At 29.3% G+C, this 18650-nt stretch overlaps 1 protein-coding gene across 2 annotated transcripts in view; it reads right to left on the bottom strand.

The window, feature by feature from the left end:
• Positions 1–7282: 7282 nt before the first annotated feature.
• crb (cell polarity complex component crumbs) overlaps positions 7283–18650 on the bottom strand; it is a 332998-nt gene continuing 321630 nt past the window's right edge. For both annotated transcript variants that reach the window (XM_075371826.1, XM_075371827.1), the window contains one exon: positions 7283–14981. In XM_075371826.1, coding sequence (XP_075227941.1) covers positions 14754–14981 — 228 coding nt within the window. In that variant the 3' untranslated portion in view covers positions 7283–14753. The remainder of the gene's footprint in view (positions 14982–18650) is intronic.

The following is an 18650-nucleotide window of genomic DNA, read 5'->3' on the forward strand; positions in this document are numbered from 1 at the left end:
ATTATACAAAATAATATTTGTTATAATTAATTTAGTACAAGAAATTCTACTTAGACAAAATGATGACACCAGTATTAAAAAAAGAATATTTGAACACGATTCCTGAATTTTCGGGTGATATGACTTTATCAAGTAGATTCATTATTTTATGTGATAAACTTGTAGCAAAATTTTATGTTAATAGTAATCCAGATGATTTTTCAAAATAAATATGTTTTCAACCATTTTGTCGAAAATAAAATCGCCTGCTTTAGAATTAGTTATTTGCTCAAATAGTTACAAATGGGCCAATGTTAGGCAAGTCTTATTGAATGGTTATTTAGATAAACGTGATCATTTTACATTTAACTTAGAAATAAAAGAATTAAAACAAGAAATGAAAGAAACGCCTTTTAATTTTTATGAAAGGATCTAAGTATTATTAAATTTACAAATAGCTTACTTCACAAACAGAAAACAAATTAGCTATTTTACAAATAGCTAATGTTTTATATGAATGTTAGATTTTAAGAGTTTTATAAAGAGGATTGCAGGAACAGTTTGACTCACTTTTGCCTACTAAATATCCCAGTTTAAATTTACTAGAAGAAGCTTCAAGTATGTTATAATGAATGATTTTAAATTTAAAATAATTTAATTTAATTTTAACAGTAATAATTAATTTGTAAAGAAGGTGTACTCCTAATAAAAATCAGAATAATTTTAGATTTAACCAATACCGAATCCTGCAACATTTCAACTCAAACCGAAATTACCTTCCAATAAATTCAATTCCCCAGGGATTACCTTATAGAAATTCCAATTCCTTTGTAAGACCTCAATTTATCAAATACAGCCAAATTTTCTTCAACAACCATCCTTTCAAAATCCCAACCCGAACCAGACACCTCAGTTTAGTTAAGTTGTGGATTTCGCTCTGTACAGACATGGTTTTTGTTTCTCTGTGTTTATTGTTTGGACTGGTTTTTTCGGTAAATTTTTGGTCTGGATGATAGTGATCTTGGATTAATTATTAGTGAATTGTAAGTTTTGGTTTAAGGATTAATTTTTTATTTTATGTTTTGTATTTTCAACCTTCCTTACTCTTGTAATAAGGACTACATTCGATAGTTTTGGTGGTTTACAAGAACCAACAGGCTGCTGAGTTGTTTTTCTTATAGAAGCTCGATGTCAGAAATACTACATCACTAAGTGAGTCTTAGTTAAAATTTTCTAAGTCCTTACGAGACAAACTAGGGAAATATGCTATACCTATGTTTTTTTTCTCTGGACCCATTCCTCTCCCGACTTAAACCCCTTGGGATCTCAACTGATCTTGACCCCCATCAATTATATCCTGCCCCCAAAAAATCTGATCTTGAATTTGGGAGACATTTTCCTACCCCCCCAAAACCCCTTTCCCCTCACCACAAAATAGTACCTTGTGAGGTATCATTTGATTTGGAAGAAGGTGGACATTACGAAAAAGATGGAATTTATTTTCTATCTTTTACATTATGGAAGAAAATCCAAAAAAAGCAGTGTCTGAGTGTGGCGACGTTATGGAGGTTGTGCCCTCTCAGACTGGCGTGAGCACTTCAGTGCAGAAGCAGATTGGAGCTCCACCTGGGGAAACATTGGTGGAGGGACGTTCCCTGGTGGTCCAGAAATCCCGGTTGGACTAAGGAAATCTGCCAAGAGATTGAGGCAGTATCACAGGTCTTCTACTGAGGAAGAGAAGCTGCCCTGTGGTTTAGAGGAGTATGTTAGGAAGCTAGAGTGTTTAATGACTGACTTGGGAAGACATATAGATAAAAATGCAAAATGAGTAATTAAAGAAATAGAGGGGGAACTGTCTACAACAGTTAAGGAATTCAGAAAGGTGTATGATAAATCTGCCCATGGAATCGAAAGGAGACAGACTGCTGAGTCTGCCACACAGACGACTGTGATGACTGGATGCCCAGTTATAGATGCACTAGAAAGTAGAGTACCACCACAACAACTCGTTGACTTTATAAAGAAACCTTGCCCTAAAAAGGCCTTTTGTAGCATGGTAGTTGGCCTGCCTGACAGAAGGGATGGTGTACTGTGAATACAATGACAGTGGTGGATTTACATGAGGTGAATGCTTGCCGCCTAATTGACGAATTGGCGACCAGACATCCACAGTTGTCCTCGCTTATGAAGGGTTCTGGGATGGTGGCTGGGAATGTTGTTATAGCTACTGGTGACGAAGTGGTAGTAGTTAGTGGTAACAGTGAAAACCAAATGTCATATTGTGTTCACGGATTCTGGTGGTGACTTGGTGCAGACACTCGTCGAAATGGCTGACAAAGTGAGGAAAACAGTGGTGGACGCCTTGGGATGCTGCAGGTTGAGGTATACGGAGTAAACACTGCCATTTATGGGAGGAAAATCCTTGAGTGTGAGGGTGTAAACCTATCATTTACTACTGCCTGCTGGTTGATTTCCGAATGCATGGAAGACTGTGGATCCAAATCATAGGGCCGAGACGCTTGTCATTAAGACACACGTGACTACCTCATATGCAGATTTGCTGAGGGCACTCAAAACTGATGTTGCTCAAACAGGCGGTGACTTCTGCCTTCAAAGAGAGTAATGTCACATCTAAAACAAAAATAGCAACATTACATATATGCGATCTTAAGAAAGGTATTGGCTCCGGGGGCTTGAAAAATTATGGAGTTGCCTAGTATGGAAGCTCCTGGCATCTCCATCACTGAGGGTTTTGGAGAGACTAAGATTGCCACATGTCGGCTCCCTGCGACTTTGGCCGCTGACATAATGAGAAAAGATAGTCCTTGTATCTTTCTGGGTAGATACTATTGAGGCCTCACTGAAATGCTATAGGTACTTCGAATTGGGGCACCTCTGCAGAATTGTAGTGATGTAAACAGGGGAAACGCCTGCTTTAATTGTGGATAAGAGGGTCATCGAGCTGCTGAGTGCATGAAGAAACCTAGGTGCCTGACATATAAGACTGAGGGTCACTGTACTGGTGCTGTTGTGTGCCGTAAGAGTCTTACAACTCTACAAGTAATACGGCAAACTAGGAGAGGACTGGACATTCTTCTATTTGGAAATGAAGCTTGTTCAAATAAATCTGAATCACTCAGCACTTGCCCAAGATATTTTGAGACACATTGTATCGGAGATATAGATAATCATCTATGTATAGATGACATAGTAATCATCTCTGAACCATATCCGGCTCGGCATGTTGCAGACGGTGGATCAGCCATATGGATGTGCTCTCCTCTGCTGATTCTTGAGCCATTATGTGAATATGGTTTTGTTCAGGCCAGAATTCCCAGAATCTATGTATATAGCTGCTATGTGTCACCTCATGTGAGTACTGATCAGTTCAAGGAAGTATCATCTGTGCTTGCTGGAGACATAGCTACGCGATGACCTGTATCGATTGTGGGTGATTTCAATGACATGGGGCTCTGCCAGAATGGACCCAAGGGGAAGTTGACCAAGATGGCTGCATCCCTGTACTTAATATGTATTAATGAGGGGAACACTTTTACCTACCGGAGAGGCACCTTTGGATCAAACATTGATATTACCGCCACCCCCACCTTTGTGACGAGGATTGGTGACTGGCGGGTATTGAAGGATTTTACTGGAAGTGATCACCAGATATGAATCTTATTGTACAGTAATAAATCCAGCATTAGTAGATAAGAAATTAAAATGCAATTTTAGTAGAACCATTAAGTATAAGTAATTATAATTGTGTAATAATAATAAAATTAAAAATAATAAAAAAAGTATTAATTTTAATGATTACTCGTGGAATGAAAAAAATATTTTTGTCAACGATTAAAATGGATCATATAAATTTGTAAGAAAAAGAAGTAATATTAATTTATAATAAATATTTATAATATTTTATATTTATTAAAAAATTATGTAGATGTATTTTTCATGTTAAAGGAAATGATTTAATGTTTATTAACCAAATAATACATAAATTCAGACAACAGATGAAGTACCAGTTTATACAAGAGATTAGCCCTAACCTGTATAATAAAGGAATGAAGTAGAAGATCAAATGCAAGAATTTTAAATCAAAAAATTATTTGACCTTCATAATCAACTTGAAACTTATCACTTTGGATAGCACTGAAAAAACCTGATGCCTAAGAAATATAAAAACTTAAAATAGTTAATGATTTTAGGGAATTAAATTCAAAAACAATGGGTGATAAATTTCCCCTACCAGATATATATTGTTTTGTCTAAAATCTATATATATATATATATATATGATTTTAGACAAACTAGGAAGAGCCCAATATTTTAGTACATTGGATCTTGCCTCTGGATTCAGCAGGTAGAGATGTACTTCAGTTGCATAGAGAGAATGGTATTCTCTATTTAAACAGAACACATGAATTTTTGAGGATGCCATTCGGATTAAAAAATAGGCCATCAACCTTCCAACAAATAATGAATAATATATTAAAATAATAATAATAATAATGTATTCAATAATAATTTTAATTTTGTCTTTTAATTTAATTTTATTAATGACTTCATATTTTATATACATGCAACTTTCAATTTACAATTTTTGAATTTAAAAAAAAATTAGTTTTATTTCTGTTGCGATTTAATTGTAAAAGAATCTTTTAACAATTTTAAATCTCATGTACAGTATAGGGTTTTTAATTTTAATATGTAATTCGTAACTAATGATTTGAAAAATTGTATAGCAACTGATGATGTGAGGTACTCACGAAAGCACTCTTGCTTGGATTGTGGAATAAGGTAGGTGTCATCTTATTTTATTTTATTAATTTTAACTTTGGTTGATCGGATTAATATAAAAAATATATATTACTATATACATTTTGTCCACATACACCAAAAGAAATATCACGAAGATACAATCTGATGAAATGTAGATATAATGTAGCCTATGAAATTATAATTTAATAAGGTAAAGGTAACTACAGATGTTGTCGACCAGAAAGAACACACATAACTATACCCATAACATTGTTCTGAACAAAAGTAAAAATGAAGAAGAAAAATAAAAACAGTTCTTTTGTACTACCTGTAGAGTTTAAAAATCATGGCGATTTTCTTTCATCATCCTTAGATATGCTGTAAAACCCCAGAAAGATTATGTAAACATACTTTTAATTTTAATATTTTATGAAACTTAGTATTCTTCACTTCCTAAAACAATCAAGATTATCCATACATAACAATCAACTTGCATACACACACAAGAATAGGCTTTTTTCCTTTATTTTGTTCCTCTACACAATAGCACTCATTCAGCCATTCATCTTTTCATCCACATTTGCCTACTGACCTCCATCTCTAAACAGTGAAAACTATGAGTAAATACATCTTCTCGGAGTCTTGCATGCCCCATCAATCAAGGACGACCCACCAGGAACCCTCCTGCTTCAGCATGCAAGGTGCCCTGGCTCCATACCGATGATTGCACCTCCTTTGCAACTGAGCTGATTCATTACAGTCTTTGCATATCCCGTGATGAAACTCCAGTTGGTCTGCAACTACAGGATACACTTGTCAGCACTTTCAGGAGTAAGCCACCTATCACCGAGCTGTCTCGTTAGTGTGACCCTTTCCTCCTGAAATCTGGGACAGAAGAAAAAAAAAACATGAAACATATCCTCACACCTGGGACACCATGGGAAATAATCGAGTAGATACTTATATAAATACACTCTAAATACCCTGTCCTCCATGCCCCTGTAAAATAACAGTTCACCTCACCATGCATGCAACTAAGCCATGGCTCCAGTTTCAGAATGATTCTATACAGCCACCTTCCATCTGAGCCACGTCCCAACACTCCTGCCATACAGCAACACTAGACCTTCTTGCTTCCGCCCTTCCGGGAAGCTTTGCTGTGAGATTCCGACTGGGATCATCTCAACTTCTTCACCAGAAGATTGATTGGAAGGAGCCAAGCCACAACCAATACTGCCAAAGATGACACCATCCTAAGAAATACAAATGTTGCATTTTCTGGGCGATTGTTCCTGGGCTTGTTACCAAGAGACTGAGCCCAAACTGGTGCTCCATACAACAGGACAGATTGAACAACTCCTGCACCATGGAGCGCATCTTCCTGAAGTCATACTGTTTATTCAAAAGTCCACCACCACTGTCGATAGTTGCAACAATGTCCCAAGAAGTAGCTTTTCACAGACCTTACCTGCTACATCTAACAGGAAAATAGGCCTATAAGTGTTCAAGCGAATTTAATCCCTCCCAGGTTCCAGAATAAGGACAAGCCTCTCTGCTACTTCCATCTTTCAGAAAATACGCCGTAACTTAGTGTATTGTACAAGTCCAGCGACACCTTAATGTTGTTCCATGACCATCTTCTTAATAACTATTGACCAAGGGATTTAAAGTTAGCCAGGTTACAAACTACATCCACAAACTCCTTGGCCATGAACCCCGGGAAGTTGTGGACAAAGTCGTCCATGTAAAAACTACCATAGCTATCAGCAGGAAAGAGCTGATCCATAATCGAGACATGGGCAGGGAAACTACCACATGGCTTGTGAAGTTGCTTAGGTAAGCCTGGATTTCACAGAATCACTCACCTCACTCTAAAGACGGCTCGTCATTCCACTAGTACACCAACATGTGAAAAACACCTGGGCATAGCAGCATCATAGGCCTCAACCACTTGAGCAATGACCCACTCCTCAACTAGCAACCTTGGATTCAGCTTCTCAGCAGACCAACTTCCTCTGTGCTGGCACAATCCTATCTGTAAAAGGAAGCACAGCCCCCAAACATAATACTATAATATAATACAATATATAAAAATATTGTATACGTAAAATAAATTTATTATAACTTCAGTTCTTCGTTACAAAAGTTAAAATAGTTCAACTAAAGTTATAAAAATTTCATTAAGGATGTAATCATACAGTATTTTACCATTTTAAAAAGATGTGTTCTGGCAAATTATAATGGATTCCTTCCATTCATGCATGACTTCTGTTAAGTAATAGTCTCTTCTGTTTTTGTTATGTCTAAATCACCAAGGCATTAATGATTTAATTGTCTAACAAAATATTCAATGAAATTCATCTCTGCAGACTGCACCTTACTGTCAATTTCTTTTACCATAGTCCACAATTCTACAAAAAACTTACAGATTGGGAAAAGTTATTACTATAACTTTCTTCCACTGTGTTGGTGAGACTTAAACAAAAACACAACTACGGATGAATACAGCTCAAGGAGATAAAAAGGAAAAATGAATAAATTATTTAATTTTAAATACACAATGTAATTAAGACACATTTTTGTACAGTTCTATTACAAAACTATTTAAACTTTGGTCACCAGTGAAATAATAACAATATCAGTAAATATTTTTACATTAACATTGTTCGGTTTTTATAATATCTATATTCATATTTTTACAAACTATTAGATAAATGACTTAACTTAACAAAATTATATATACACATACATAAGTATAAAACCGTTCTTTACAGAATTTAAGAAAGAGAAAATGTTTCAACATTAATGTATTATTATTATTATTATGTAAAATGGCAATCTTATTAATGTGTATATGAAGCAATGATTAGTAATATAGAACAATATTGATTGTCTTTAGCGTTGCACGTTTGTATTATTTATTTTTTTTTATTACAATCCACCAAGAAGGCACAAATATAAAATATGGAATGTATACCTTATTGCAAAATAGATCATTAAAAGTTTTTTCATTCAGCCAAAAAAAAAATCAATTTTTCATCTATCTATTTAAAAATAAATAAAAATAATTAAAGAAATTACTAAATTTCTATAAAATTTCTAATAAATAAAGTTATGAAATGAATTTATTAATAATTAATTTAAAAAAAAAAGTAATAAATTTGCACATGCAGATGTGTAAATTTGTCCATTTTTATTCATTTACATTACATAAGGGAATTATAGTAACGCTTAATAACGAATTGTATGTAAACAAGAAATCTATTGATCTGTTTATATCATACTCATAATGACTACACAGATTTGAATGAAAAATCTTTGCTACAAATAGTTTGAGTCCTTAGGAATTGTATGGACGTACAAAAAGAAAAAAAAAATATTACATACAATTTGCTTTTAAAAGATTAAATATTAAATTAAAATATTAGTTTTATTGATAGATTGTCAAAAAAATAGTGAACTATATCCGAATCAAAGGCTCTCTTCATTCACTTTGTTGACTGAGTGAAACATCTATTTAATATTTAATAACAAATATCTCTGAAATTGTGCTAGCCATCAAAATACTTGCACCTTCCAGTAGCAAGTAGATGGGTATTTCTTTGTTAAGGATCTGTGAGATGGGTAACTACTTGTGAAACTGTTGGGTTCATATTAAACAAATGACTCTGAATAAAAATGTATTAAGTTTCTTAGATAAAGCTACATATCTTCGGTAAATAGTTCACAGATTAAAAAAATAAGCATTTCACAATTCACTCTCCTTTAGTAACTGCTTATTTGATGTAAACATCTGAACTAAATTAAGCTAATAGTCTGCTGTGAAGCATTATATGAACAAGAAAAAAATTCAACAACTGTGCATACAACAATTATTTTTTATTCTAAAAACAGCCTTAATTGATGTATATTAAGTGTAGATTCAACGCATTTTACTTTTTAAAAATCCTTACATTTAAAAAAAAAAAACATTATAAAACTAAAACTAGAAGAATTTAACATAGATTTATTTTAGAAACTATCAATTTCAAAAATTAACAATATGATAAACTTTATAAATATTACACTAATTAATACAGCTAACAAATATATTTAATGATATTAATACATTTTGGAATACATTAAAATATCACAAAGTAACAAAATTATTTTAATAGTGTATCAAAATATGTCATACTATACATAGTTACATAAATAAAATAATCTATGATAATTTTAGAAATCAGTGCATATTAATTAAAGCAACTAATGTTAATAACAACAGAAACTACTTGACCACAGCCGATCCAAAACCAACTTCCTTTTTATTACGTAAATATATTATTTGTTCCAAATTATAGCCCGTTTTGTCAAACGATATAAAATTTAAACGTTTAAATGTGCTTACATAAAATACTTTAATATTTAAAGTAATGTCAGTGATATAAATAAACTAATAATTCAAGATTTTCTATTTAGTACTTTGCTGCTGAATTAGAAAACATATGTACAATGAATTAAGAAATATTATGGTTTAATAATTATATTCTGAAAATAATTAAAGAATATTCATACACCACAATTTTTTTTTAAATATTTGGATAAATGAACAAATGTGCATAAAAAGTTGTGTGTGGTAATGATGTGTTTAATTATGTACACCATGTGTGAAAATATAAATAATTGGGTTGACTGCAATTATATACTGCAGGTTAATTTATCTTGAAAAGCCTTACCAAAAGAATCTATAATGTTAATACAAGTAATGAAGAAGATACATATGTAAATAAGAAAAGGAAAGATAAATATAAAACATTTCATTTACAAACTTATTGAATAACAATCAGTAATCAAAATGTTTTGCAAAAAGAAATCTGTTAAATAAAGAATTCATTTTGAGAGCACTTTTATGTTGTTCAAGATACTTCTCCAGTAATAAATAAAATTACCTATTTTTAAAAATACTTTTTGACTGAAGATGTGTTTTGAAATAAACATGATCTCAACAAGCTTTTTATATAAAATATACAAAATAATTCATCATTTATGTAACCCATAAAGGAAAAATCCACCTAATGTGTTGTAGAAAATTACATAAAAAAGAACACAATAATCATTTTGTAATATATTATTTTAATCTGTTTGTTGTACAGAAAGTTAGAATCATAGATAATGTATTGGCAAAAGTGTAAAACATTTATCATAGGGATTTCTTATAGAAGGCACATTTCTAACATACAGTATGTGCCATTAGTTACTTATATAGCAGAAACATGGGGAATATCAGAAAGGAAATGAAGTAGGATCCAAACATGAGATGAAATTTTAGAGATCATTATGGGGCATTGTGACAAGGAATTCATCGACTGTAAATATTCAGACTGCGAAGAGTTGTTGGTTAGTTTAGAATGTGTGAAAAGGATGGAAAATATTAAAATAAGAGAATGGAAGGAGGGGACCCAGAAAAGGCAGACACCATATAGTAGTAAAACGGAGACTGAATTGAGACAAATATCGTAAGAAGAACTACCACCATCATGGGAGATTGTGGAGAAGGAGCAGTGCTAGTGTGTTGATTAACACCCAGACACTGTGATATGGAGCAGAAACTCGATATGTGCATGCATGTACATTGATGAATGAACTTCATAAAACACAGATTTTTATTAAATGCATGATCATAACAAATACATAAAATGAAAATATACAACTGTATATGGGAAAGGGTAAACTGATTCTAATTATTCTGAGTGAATAATGCAACTCCTGTTTTACTTAATATTTAATTTAGTTTTAATCACAAGAAAAATAATTCCACTAAAAAAAATTCATCACATTAACAAAGGAAAATAGTAGAACAGCCAGAATATAAAAAAAAACAGGTATTAAATGAACCCACACATGCTGTTAAACTTAAGAATACATTATTACTCATAATCAAATAAAAAATAATTACAAATATTTTCTTCTTTATAGTAGAGTAAGCAATTAGTTAAGAAAGAAAATTGCACTAACTTTTAAGGCTAATATTAAATGTTTTTATAACATTCCTAAACAAATTAAGTTATTGCAAAATGTAAATACTAATTTCATAAAAACAGTTTATTTAAAAACAATCACAGTAATAAGTAGTTAATCTTATTTAAAATGTCTTAATTTTCATCCAGTTTAAGAATTTTAAAATTAGATAAAAAATTCTAATTACCTTACAATATGAAATGCAATAGATACGATTTTTTTTTTAATATATATATAATCATACTAATAACATTTCTAGCTGCCTAAAATGATACACTTAAATTAGACAAAAGTTTTAGTTTTTTAATCAGATGTTTAAGTATATTAAGGTAAATAATTATTTATATACTAAATTAACAATAAAAAATTAAAACTATAGTGGGTATAGTTCTGAAATCTGACAATTTTGAATAACAGTATTAGGGTGAAATTTAAATTGAAATTAGAGACATTCCTGGCACCTAAATGTATTTTTACATCTAAACCTGAACTCATTATTGTTAAGAATAAAATAAATTTCAAAATTATTTAACCGGTTTAACTGCATCTTTCTTTAAAATTATGTGTCAAGAATTTAGTATCCACATAATAGTTTGAGCTACTTACAGAAATGTCTACGAGAAGTTGATTGGTTTAAAAGGTTTAACATTAATGTGAAATGACTAAAACACACACACACACACACACACACACACACACACACATGCAGAACTTTTTAACAAACAGGTTTTTGTAATGTAAAATATAAATATTGGAATTTATCAAAATAAAAACTAAAATACATTAAATAAAGTATTGTTTAAATTAATTTTTTTTACTTTTTTTATTTAGTTAGATAACAAAAGTTATACTAACAGGAAAACTAGTCATGCATGATGAACATAACTTCACTAAAAAATAGAAAAAAAAATTAATTTTTAAGGAAATGCAACTTTTAGAACATTCATTAGTTTAATGATGCTGTAAACTGTTATATATATATATATAGAAGGAATATCAACCAATAACTGTACAGGCATCAATTTTTTTTTTTAATTTTGAAAAATAACATCCATTCTATTCTATACACAAAGAAATTAACATCTACTAGATAAGCAATTAATTATTATTCAAAGATAATTTTGTTCTATAATAGAATTAAAATTTTAAAATAGTATAAATTAAGAATTTAAAATATAAGAACAATCAATTCTGAATTATAATAGAATTACAGGTATTAATCAAGGTGTTAAGAAAACCTAACGAATATGAAGATAGATTCAAAATTATCAGTCTCAAATACCACACCCAAAGTTATAAAAGTATATTTATATAAGTACAACTATTTTAAACAGAACTTCAATCTTAAAAACTACTTTACTTTAAATAACAAAAGTATGATATAACACAATTTACTAATAACAAATAATTTTTCACAGAAAGTGAAATTAAAAAATAATGTTTTACATTTATTTAAAAATTGAGATAAGTTCAAATATAGAAATGTCTTCCACGACACATTTTTCATGCTGTCTTAAGTACAGTCTTCTATAAAATAATAAATTAAGTACTAACGTTTACAAATAATTAAAAAGTTATATTAACTTAAAAAAATATTTTTATTGGATGTTATTTAAATTAAATTAAAAACACAAATATACAACATATTAATACAGTATTAATATTAAATAACTATATACTACATTATATACAACCGACAACCTTTCAAGGCACTAATCCCATAAAATTAAAATCTAACCTAATTTAATAGTTGAGCATATATAATTAATTACACTCATTTATTTATTTTTAAAATACAAATCTAAATAGTAATAATCGTATTTCAAACAAGATTACAATAATTCAGTGGTTTCAACTGCAACAAGGATTTATAAAAATAATAGTACATAGAGGTCAAATTTTTTTAAACTATTTTATTAAACAATATTTTGCTCAGCAAAAATTTATTTTTCATAATAAAGGTGACAATATAATTAACAACAACAACGTTTGTAAAAAGATATGAAATAATTATACAAGATGAATGATTTAGGATTAGACAGTACACTGAAAATGGATAACTTGATGCTGAGGCAATATAACACTGGAAATAAAGAACAATGGAATGCTATTACACAAAATGTTAAGAAAAGATGGCTTCAGGAAAAAATTCATAAATATCTAGTATTAAAGTACTTCTTGAAAATTTATGATAAAAAAATGAATATGGTCTTGAATAAACAATCAGAGAATTTAAACAATTTATGAAATAATTGTTACTGATAGAAAAAATACAGTAAGAATGTCAAAAAATATAATAAACTTGAAGCAATTATTGGTCATATTATCAAATTACTGTGATTTTTTTAAATTAAATGAAACTATCCATCTTAAAAAAATAACTTATTTTAATCAGTACCAACTAACTACAGCAGAATTTAGGTTTATATGAATTTAAATAAGAAAAACAAGTATACGTTTATATTTGTTTTTTTATATAGTATTTTAACAAGCTGTATACTCAATCATTAAAACATAGCAGGTCATTTCAATTTAAAAATTAAATGATAGTCCAAAAGTTATATATATGATAACTTATTTTTAATTTGTATTTCTCCCAGTTTTTTTTAATGTAAGCAGGAAAGTTTTGGGAGGAGCTTTCCTGAGAGTATGGTTGTGTACTCTAACAACATAATTTAAAACGATTTCAAAATCCCGATAAAAAGAACATATGATGTAAGATGTAGATATTCTTAAATCAACTACAGCTCTTCAGCATAAAAATTATAAAAACTTCACCTGAATCTGTGCTAGCATTGCTCTATAACCAGAGACTGCAACCTGGAGCACTACGAGTTATTGTGTCACTGGATGTAGTTGCTGGTGTTTTAATTAACTTTTGAAGAATCTTTTTTTGTTTGTGATGTGTTCAAAGAGTATGTCCATTTGACATAAAATATATTGGTTATTTAAAATACTGTTTTTAAAAATTTCTACATTTTGAGTCACTCATAAATATATATAAACACAAAAACCTCATTCAAAATGAACAAAAAAAATTTAAATTGTACACACTCTCTGAACAACAAACATCCTTTAAATGAATCCAAAATAGTGTACTACAACCAAAAGCCCAATAACAACATTTTCAGAGACTGGTAAAAACTTTTCTATATTTTTAAATATGTTGTAGGTATTAAAATTCAGACTTAACAAAGACTTATCAACTTAATTAAATAACCTACGTAATGATGTTTATATGGTTATCAATATATTAATGTTCCAAAAGATATACTTAAATTGATAACCATATGATTTTTTAATTATATATAAAGTAAACTGATTCATTATAATTATAAAATTGTTCAGATGATAATAAAAATGCTTGCATAAAAAGTTAGTTTATTAACACAAAATAATTATTACTACCACTTCTTTTACATAGAAAACAAATTATCAAACCAATAACCTACAATTGATTTAGTAGATTCTAATGAATATTAGAGTGATAAATGTGTTTGACAGAGATGCAAAATAAATCAGTTCTATTTACTGACATTCTACTGTATAGAATTTTATTAAATCATTTTTTTTTAAATAAAATATTCTAACTTTAATTTAAAATTATGAATCTGCATACATATAATAATTTAAAAAGAATTATTTAAATAAATATTATAATTATTAATAAATCAATTAAACATTCTTTGAGTTAAGAATATACAAACAAAAGTACCGTAATAATTCCATTAATATATATATATATATATATTAATAGATCTATAGACAAGTGTAATTTACTATACATTAATATAAACTTTGAGGTACAAATTATACATAATATTGACTGGGTATTGAAATGAAATTTTATAATAAACAAAGGTTATACACTGTATTTCCAACTGCTTTATGCATTTATAATAATATACAAGAGAGAGAAAGATATAAATTATTGCTATATCTTATTCTTTCATGCATATTTGAATAGTAACATTAAAAATATATTTAAAGTTACATTTATATTTGTTTTAAATTTAAATAAGTCTTTCTTCAGGTGGTGGTTTCATAACATTATCTAATTCTACTCTTGGATTACAGTATTCTTGTGAACTAGGACTGTACGTTCCCCTAGTTGCTCGTTTCTTTCTTGCCATCATTAAAAATACTGTAAGACTTGTACCACCAGCGATTAGAAGTATAGCAATAATTGGTCCGACAATTAATGCAATATCATATACATTTGACTGGGCCAAAAGGTTTGACTGAAACAAATAAATTAAATAATTTTCCTATTAATACATGTAATAAAATGTTCTTAATTTTTAAACTTCAAAATGAGTTAATCAAGTTTGCAAGTGAAAACTGCTCACAACAATATGTGGGAAATATAGACATCAACTGATAGAAATAGTATTTAAGCTTTAAGTACTGTATAACAAACATATTGACCTACAAGTTCATTGACAGACCTGTTATTATACATTAAGCAATTTCTATTTGTTATAGTGGTTTTTTCATTTTGTTTCTGACTATGGCATTACACTAGCAGGGTAAAGCTAAGCTTTACCCTAGCTAAAATAAAGCTAAGCTTCCATTTGTACAACATTCAAATCTTGTTAAAAAAATCTATTTATAGATTCTCATTTTAAAAATAAGGAACTACAGAATTTTTAGAAAAAAAGAAAAATATTTCAATTTCTGAGGAGCTAAAGTTCAAGAGTAGTTGATTGTACCTTTCCTCAATTCATATCATTTTCTTATCCTTGATTCTTTTCCCTGCATTTGGTAGCAAGAATATTTTCATGACTAGTGAAAGGATAGTTGGTGAAACAGCTGCTTTCTTTGTGGAGTTTAGTTCGACAGCAGCTCTGTACCTGGGACTATATTTCTTATCCAGAGATTGTATAAAAGATTCTAATAAATAGCTAAGATTCCTAACCAAGAAAAGTTAGGCTACCAAAAAATTAAGTTAAATTTAAGGGAAATAAATGAAAGCAAAGAAATGACAGAATACTTCTAAAAAACTCCTTCCAAAGTTCCAAAGTAAGCATATATATAAATGTTTAATGTATTCTTAACATATACTTTTTATCTATACTTAAACAACTGTATAAATTTAAAAAATACAGTAAATAAAGGAAAGGTTGAAAAAGCTTATTTATAGATTAAAAAGTTTTACATATGTAATATTAAAAAATATAGAAACTGAAAGTACAGAATAAATGAGGTCGATTGAATAATTTATGATTATACAGAGATGAATTAATAAAAATACATCTCTATTTTACAAATCATTAGTAATGAATAATAAACGATATAAATGAAACAATAAATATAACTAACTAAACATAACTGGATGTATGGCTGAAATGTCCATCATCAATCAACTTTGTTGATTGATTCATTCCATTACATTCATACATACATTTATATATTCATACATTACGTGTACATTCATACATTTTTTCACTGATGACACTCATTGTGAATGTTTTATAATGAATTACTAAATATAATAATAAAAGAGAATGTAATATCAAAAATGTTAAGTAATAATTTAAAGAATACTGATATAAAATGCTATAAAAGTTAAAAAAGCACTAATAATTTTAGCATTTTATAAAAAAAATTGTATTTATTTTATTCCATGCAACCTTGACAATGTTCATTTAATAAATGGAAATAATATTGTGTCTGTTGTTTCAAAGTAGAAACAATAAAAACATTGACAGTTAAAAGATTATCACTATTAAACATTTTAATTACCAAAAAGCTATCAGCATGTATTAAACAAAAATAGTTGTTATAACACAAAAAAAATTACTGGAGAGTAATTAAAAATTGTTTTTAACACATTAGTAAATTAAATATGGTATGATCTCAGTTACTTTAATACTTGTAATAAGAACATTTTTGTGTTAAAAATGATAAAACCAAAACATAAAAAGATTATTAACATAAAAACAAATAAAAAATCCTTGTTTTTTAGTTAAATTGTTACTAGTCAATACTAGGCAAAATGGCTTTAATTAACTTTTTAAATTAAAAAAAAAAATTAAAGTTCAGTCATTAGATTTATTTTAATAAATTTTATACTCATGGAAATAGAAAACAAAGTGTTTCACATATTTTCCACATCATTCCAACAGATTTTAATACATTTCAAATAACACAATTTAATTAAAGTAATCTATAGCAAACTATGTATTATAAAATAGTAAAAGGTTTATCACAGCTACGTGGAAAAATGGAGTTAATCAGTTCTTTTGACAGATAATTATTTTTTTTATCCTTGTACCACAATCACTTTTCATGAAGTAGTGAAATATTCTTGTATATGTGATTAAATTTATAATTTTCTAACTAATCAGATTCAAAGTTATACAAGGGTCAGTCAATTATAAACCAGATTTTTTCTATAACTAATTCACAAAGTTCTCTTCCATCACGTTTCTACAAGCTTCAATTTACATCCATACACTTTTTCAAGTGGCTTGACAGTTTTCTGATTCTATTTTTTTTTTAAAGTATTGATATATGTCCAGAGAGAATTTTATTCAAATCCTTCCACTTCTTCATCATTAGATAAATGTTTCCTTAACACTTCCTTTAATAGTTCAAATAAATGATAGTCACTTTGTAATGAATTGTTGTAAAAGAGGATGTTCAGAAAACAGTTGCACAATAAAAATGCTCCAATTTTTCTTGAGTTAAGCCAGCAGTATTGAGTATAGTGATGATGTGAAGAAAAAACACAATGCAGATTGGGAAATTGCATATGTTGGTCCAATAAATAAACTGCTACAATGTAGTTATGTTAGGCTTGGCAAGCCGGTTGTGGTAATTGCATTTGCCTATACACACATAACCAGACCCGGCAGAAGCTGGAAAACTGGTTGGAGAAAACAAACTTTGCCTAACAATTTACAATAGTATACAGCATGAATTGTTCTTCAGTCATGGAGAAAGTCAATAAAAATTTTTCTGTATTCCCAAAAAGCATGCCAAGAACCTTGCTTGTTGACCACCTTGTTTCAACCTACACTGGAGCAGTTTCATTTTTTGAATGCCATTTAATATTTGACTGCTCATTTTAAGAGAAGTGGTGCATCCATGTCTTATCAAAGGTAAGAAAAATGCATCCTCTTCTGTTTTGAAGTTTTGACAAATTTCAGTTTTTTCAGCCTTCTGATCAGCACTTAAATAATAAGGAACCCGCATGCATAAATTTTTCAAAACTTCACTCAATTCATTTTAATAATAATAATGGAATAATGGATTGCACGCTGCTGTGGTTTATCCCAGTTTTTACACTAATTTTATCCACCAAAATTTGTTCATCACCTTCAGTATGATACTGAACTTCATGAATTTTAATTCAAGCATTATACTGTGTCCACTGTAACGATGATGCTGATTAAGTCAAACTTTGAATAACATTATGAACACCAAAGAACGATTTATGCCATTCAAACACTTATGGTCTTGATAATCTCATCACCAAACTATTTGCATAATGGTACTGGTTATGTTTGCTCATTCATCCTATTAGGATATAATGGAGTGATGTATGAAGTACATATAGCTGCATACGGTGAATCTAGATACACCCAATATCTGCCCATGTAATTTTAACACCATACAATCATGTGTTTGGTTGCTAAAAAGAAATTTAAGTTTATATTTGAACTGACTCTCATATTTTGATTATTGTTATTTGGAAAGAAGTTAGAATTTTAATTACACAAAATTTTTATTAATATCTCCTAATGATGGTTTGAAACAACCTTTTTGTAACTTCAAACTGTTTTCACTCATCTTTATAATACTTTCAGTGAGCAACTTATGATTGTTGAATAAGATGATGCAAAACCAGCTGAAAACTTTACACATACAAACATAATACTGTATATTTTAACACCAACCTAATT

Source organism: Lycorma delicatula, chromosome 7 (genome assembly GCF_047948215.1).
Source record: "Lycorma delicatula isolate Av1 chromosome 7, ASM4794821v1, whole genome shotgun sequence".
Lineage (NCBI taxonomy): Eukaryota > Metazoa > Arthropoda > Insecta > Hemiptera > Fulgoridae > Lycorma > Lycorma delicatula.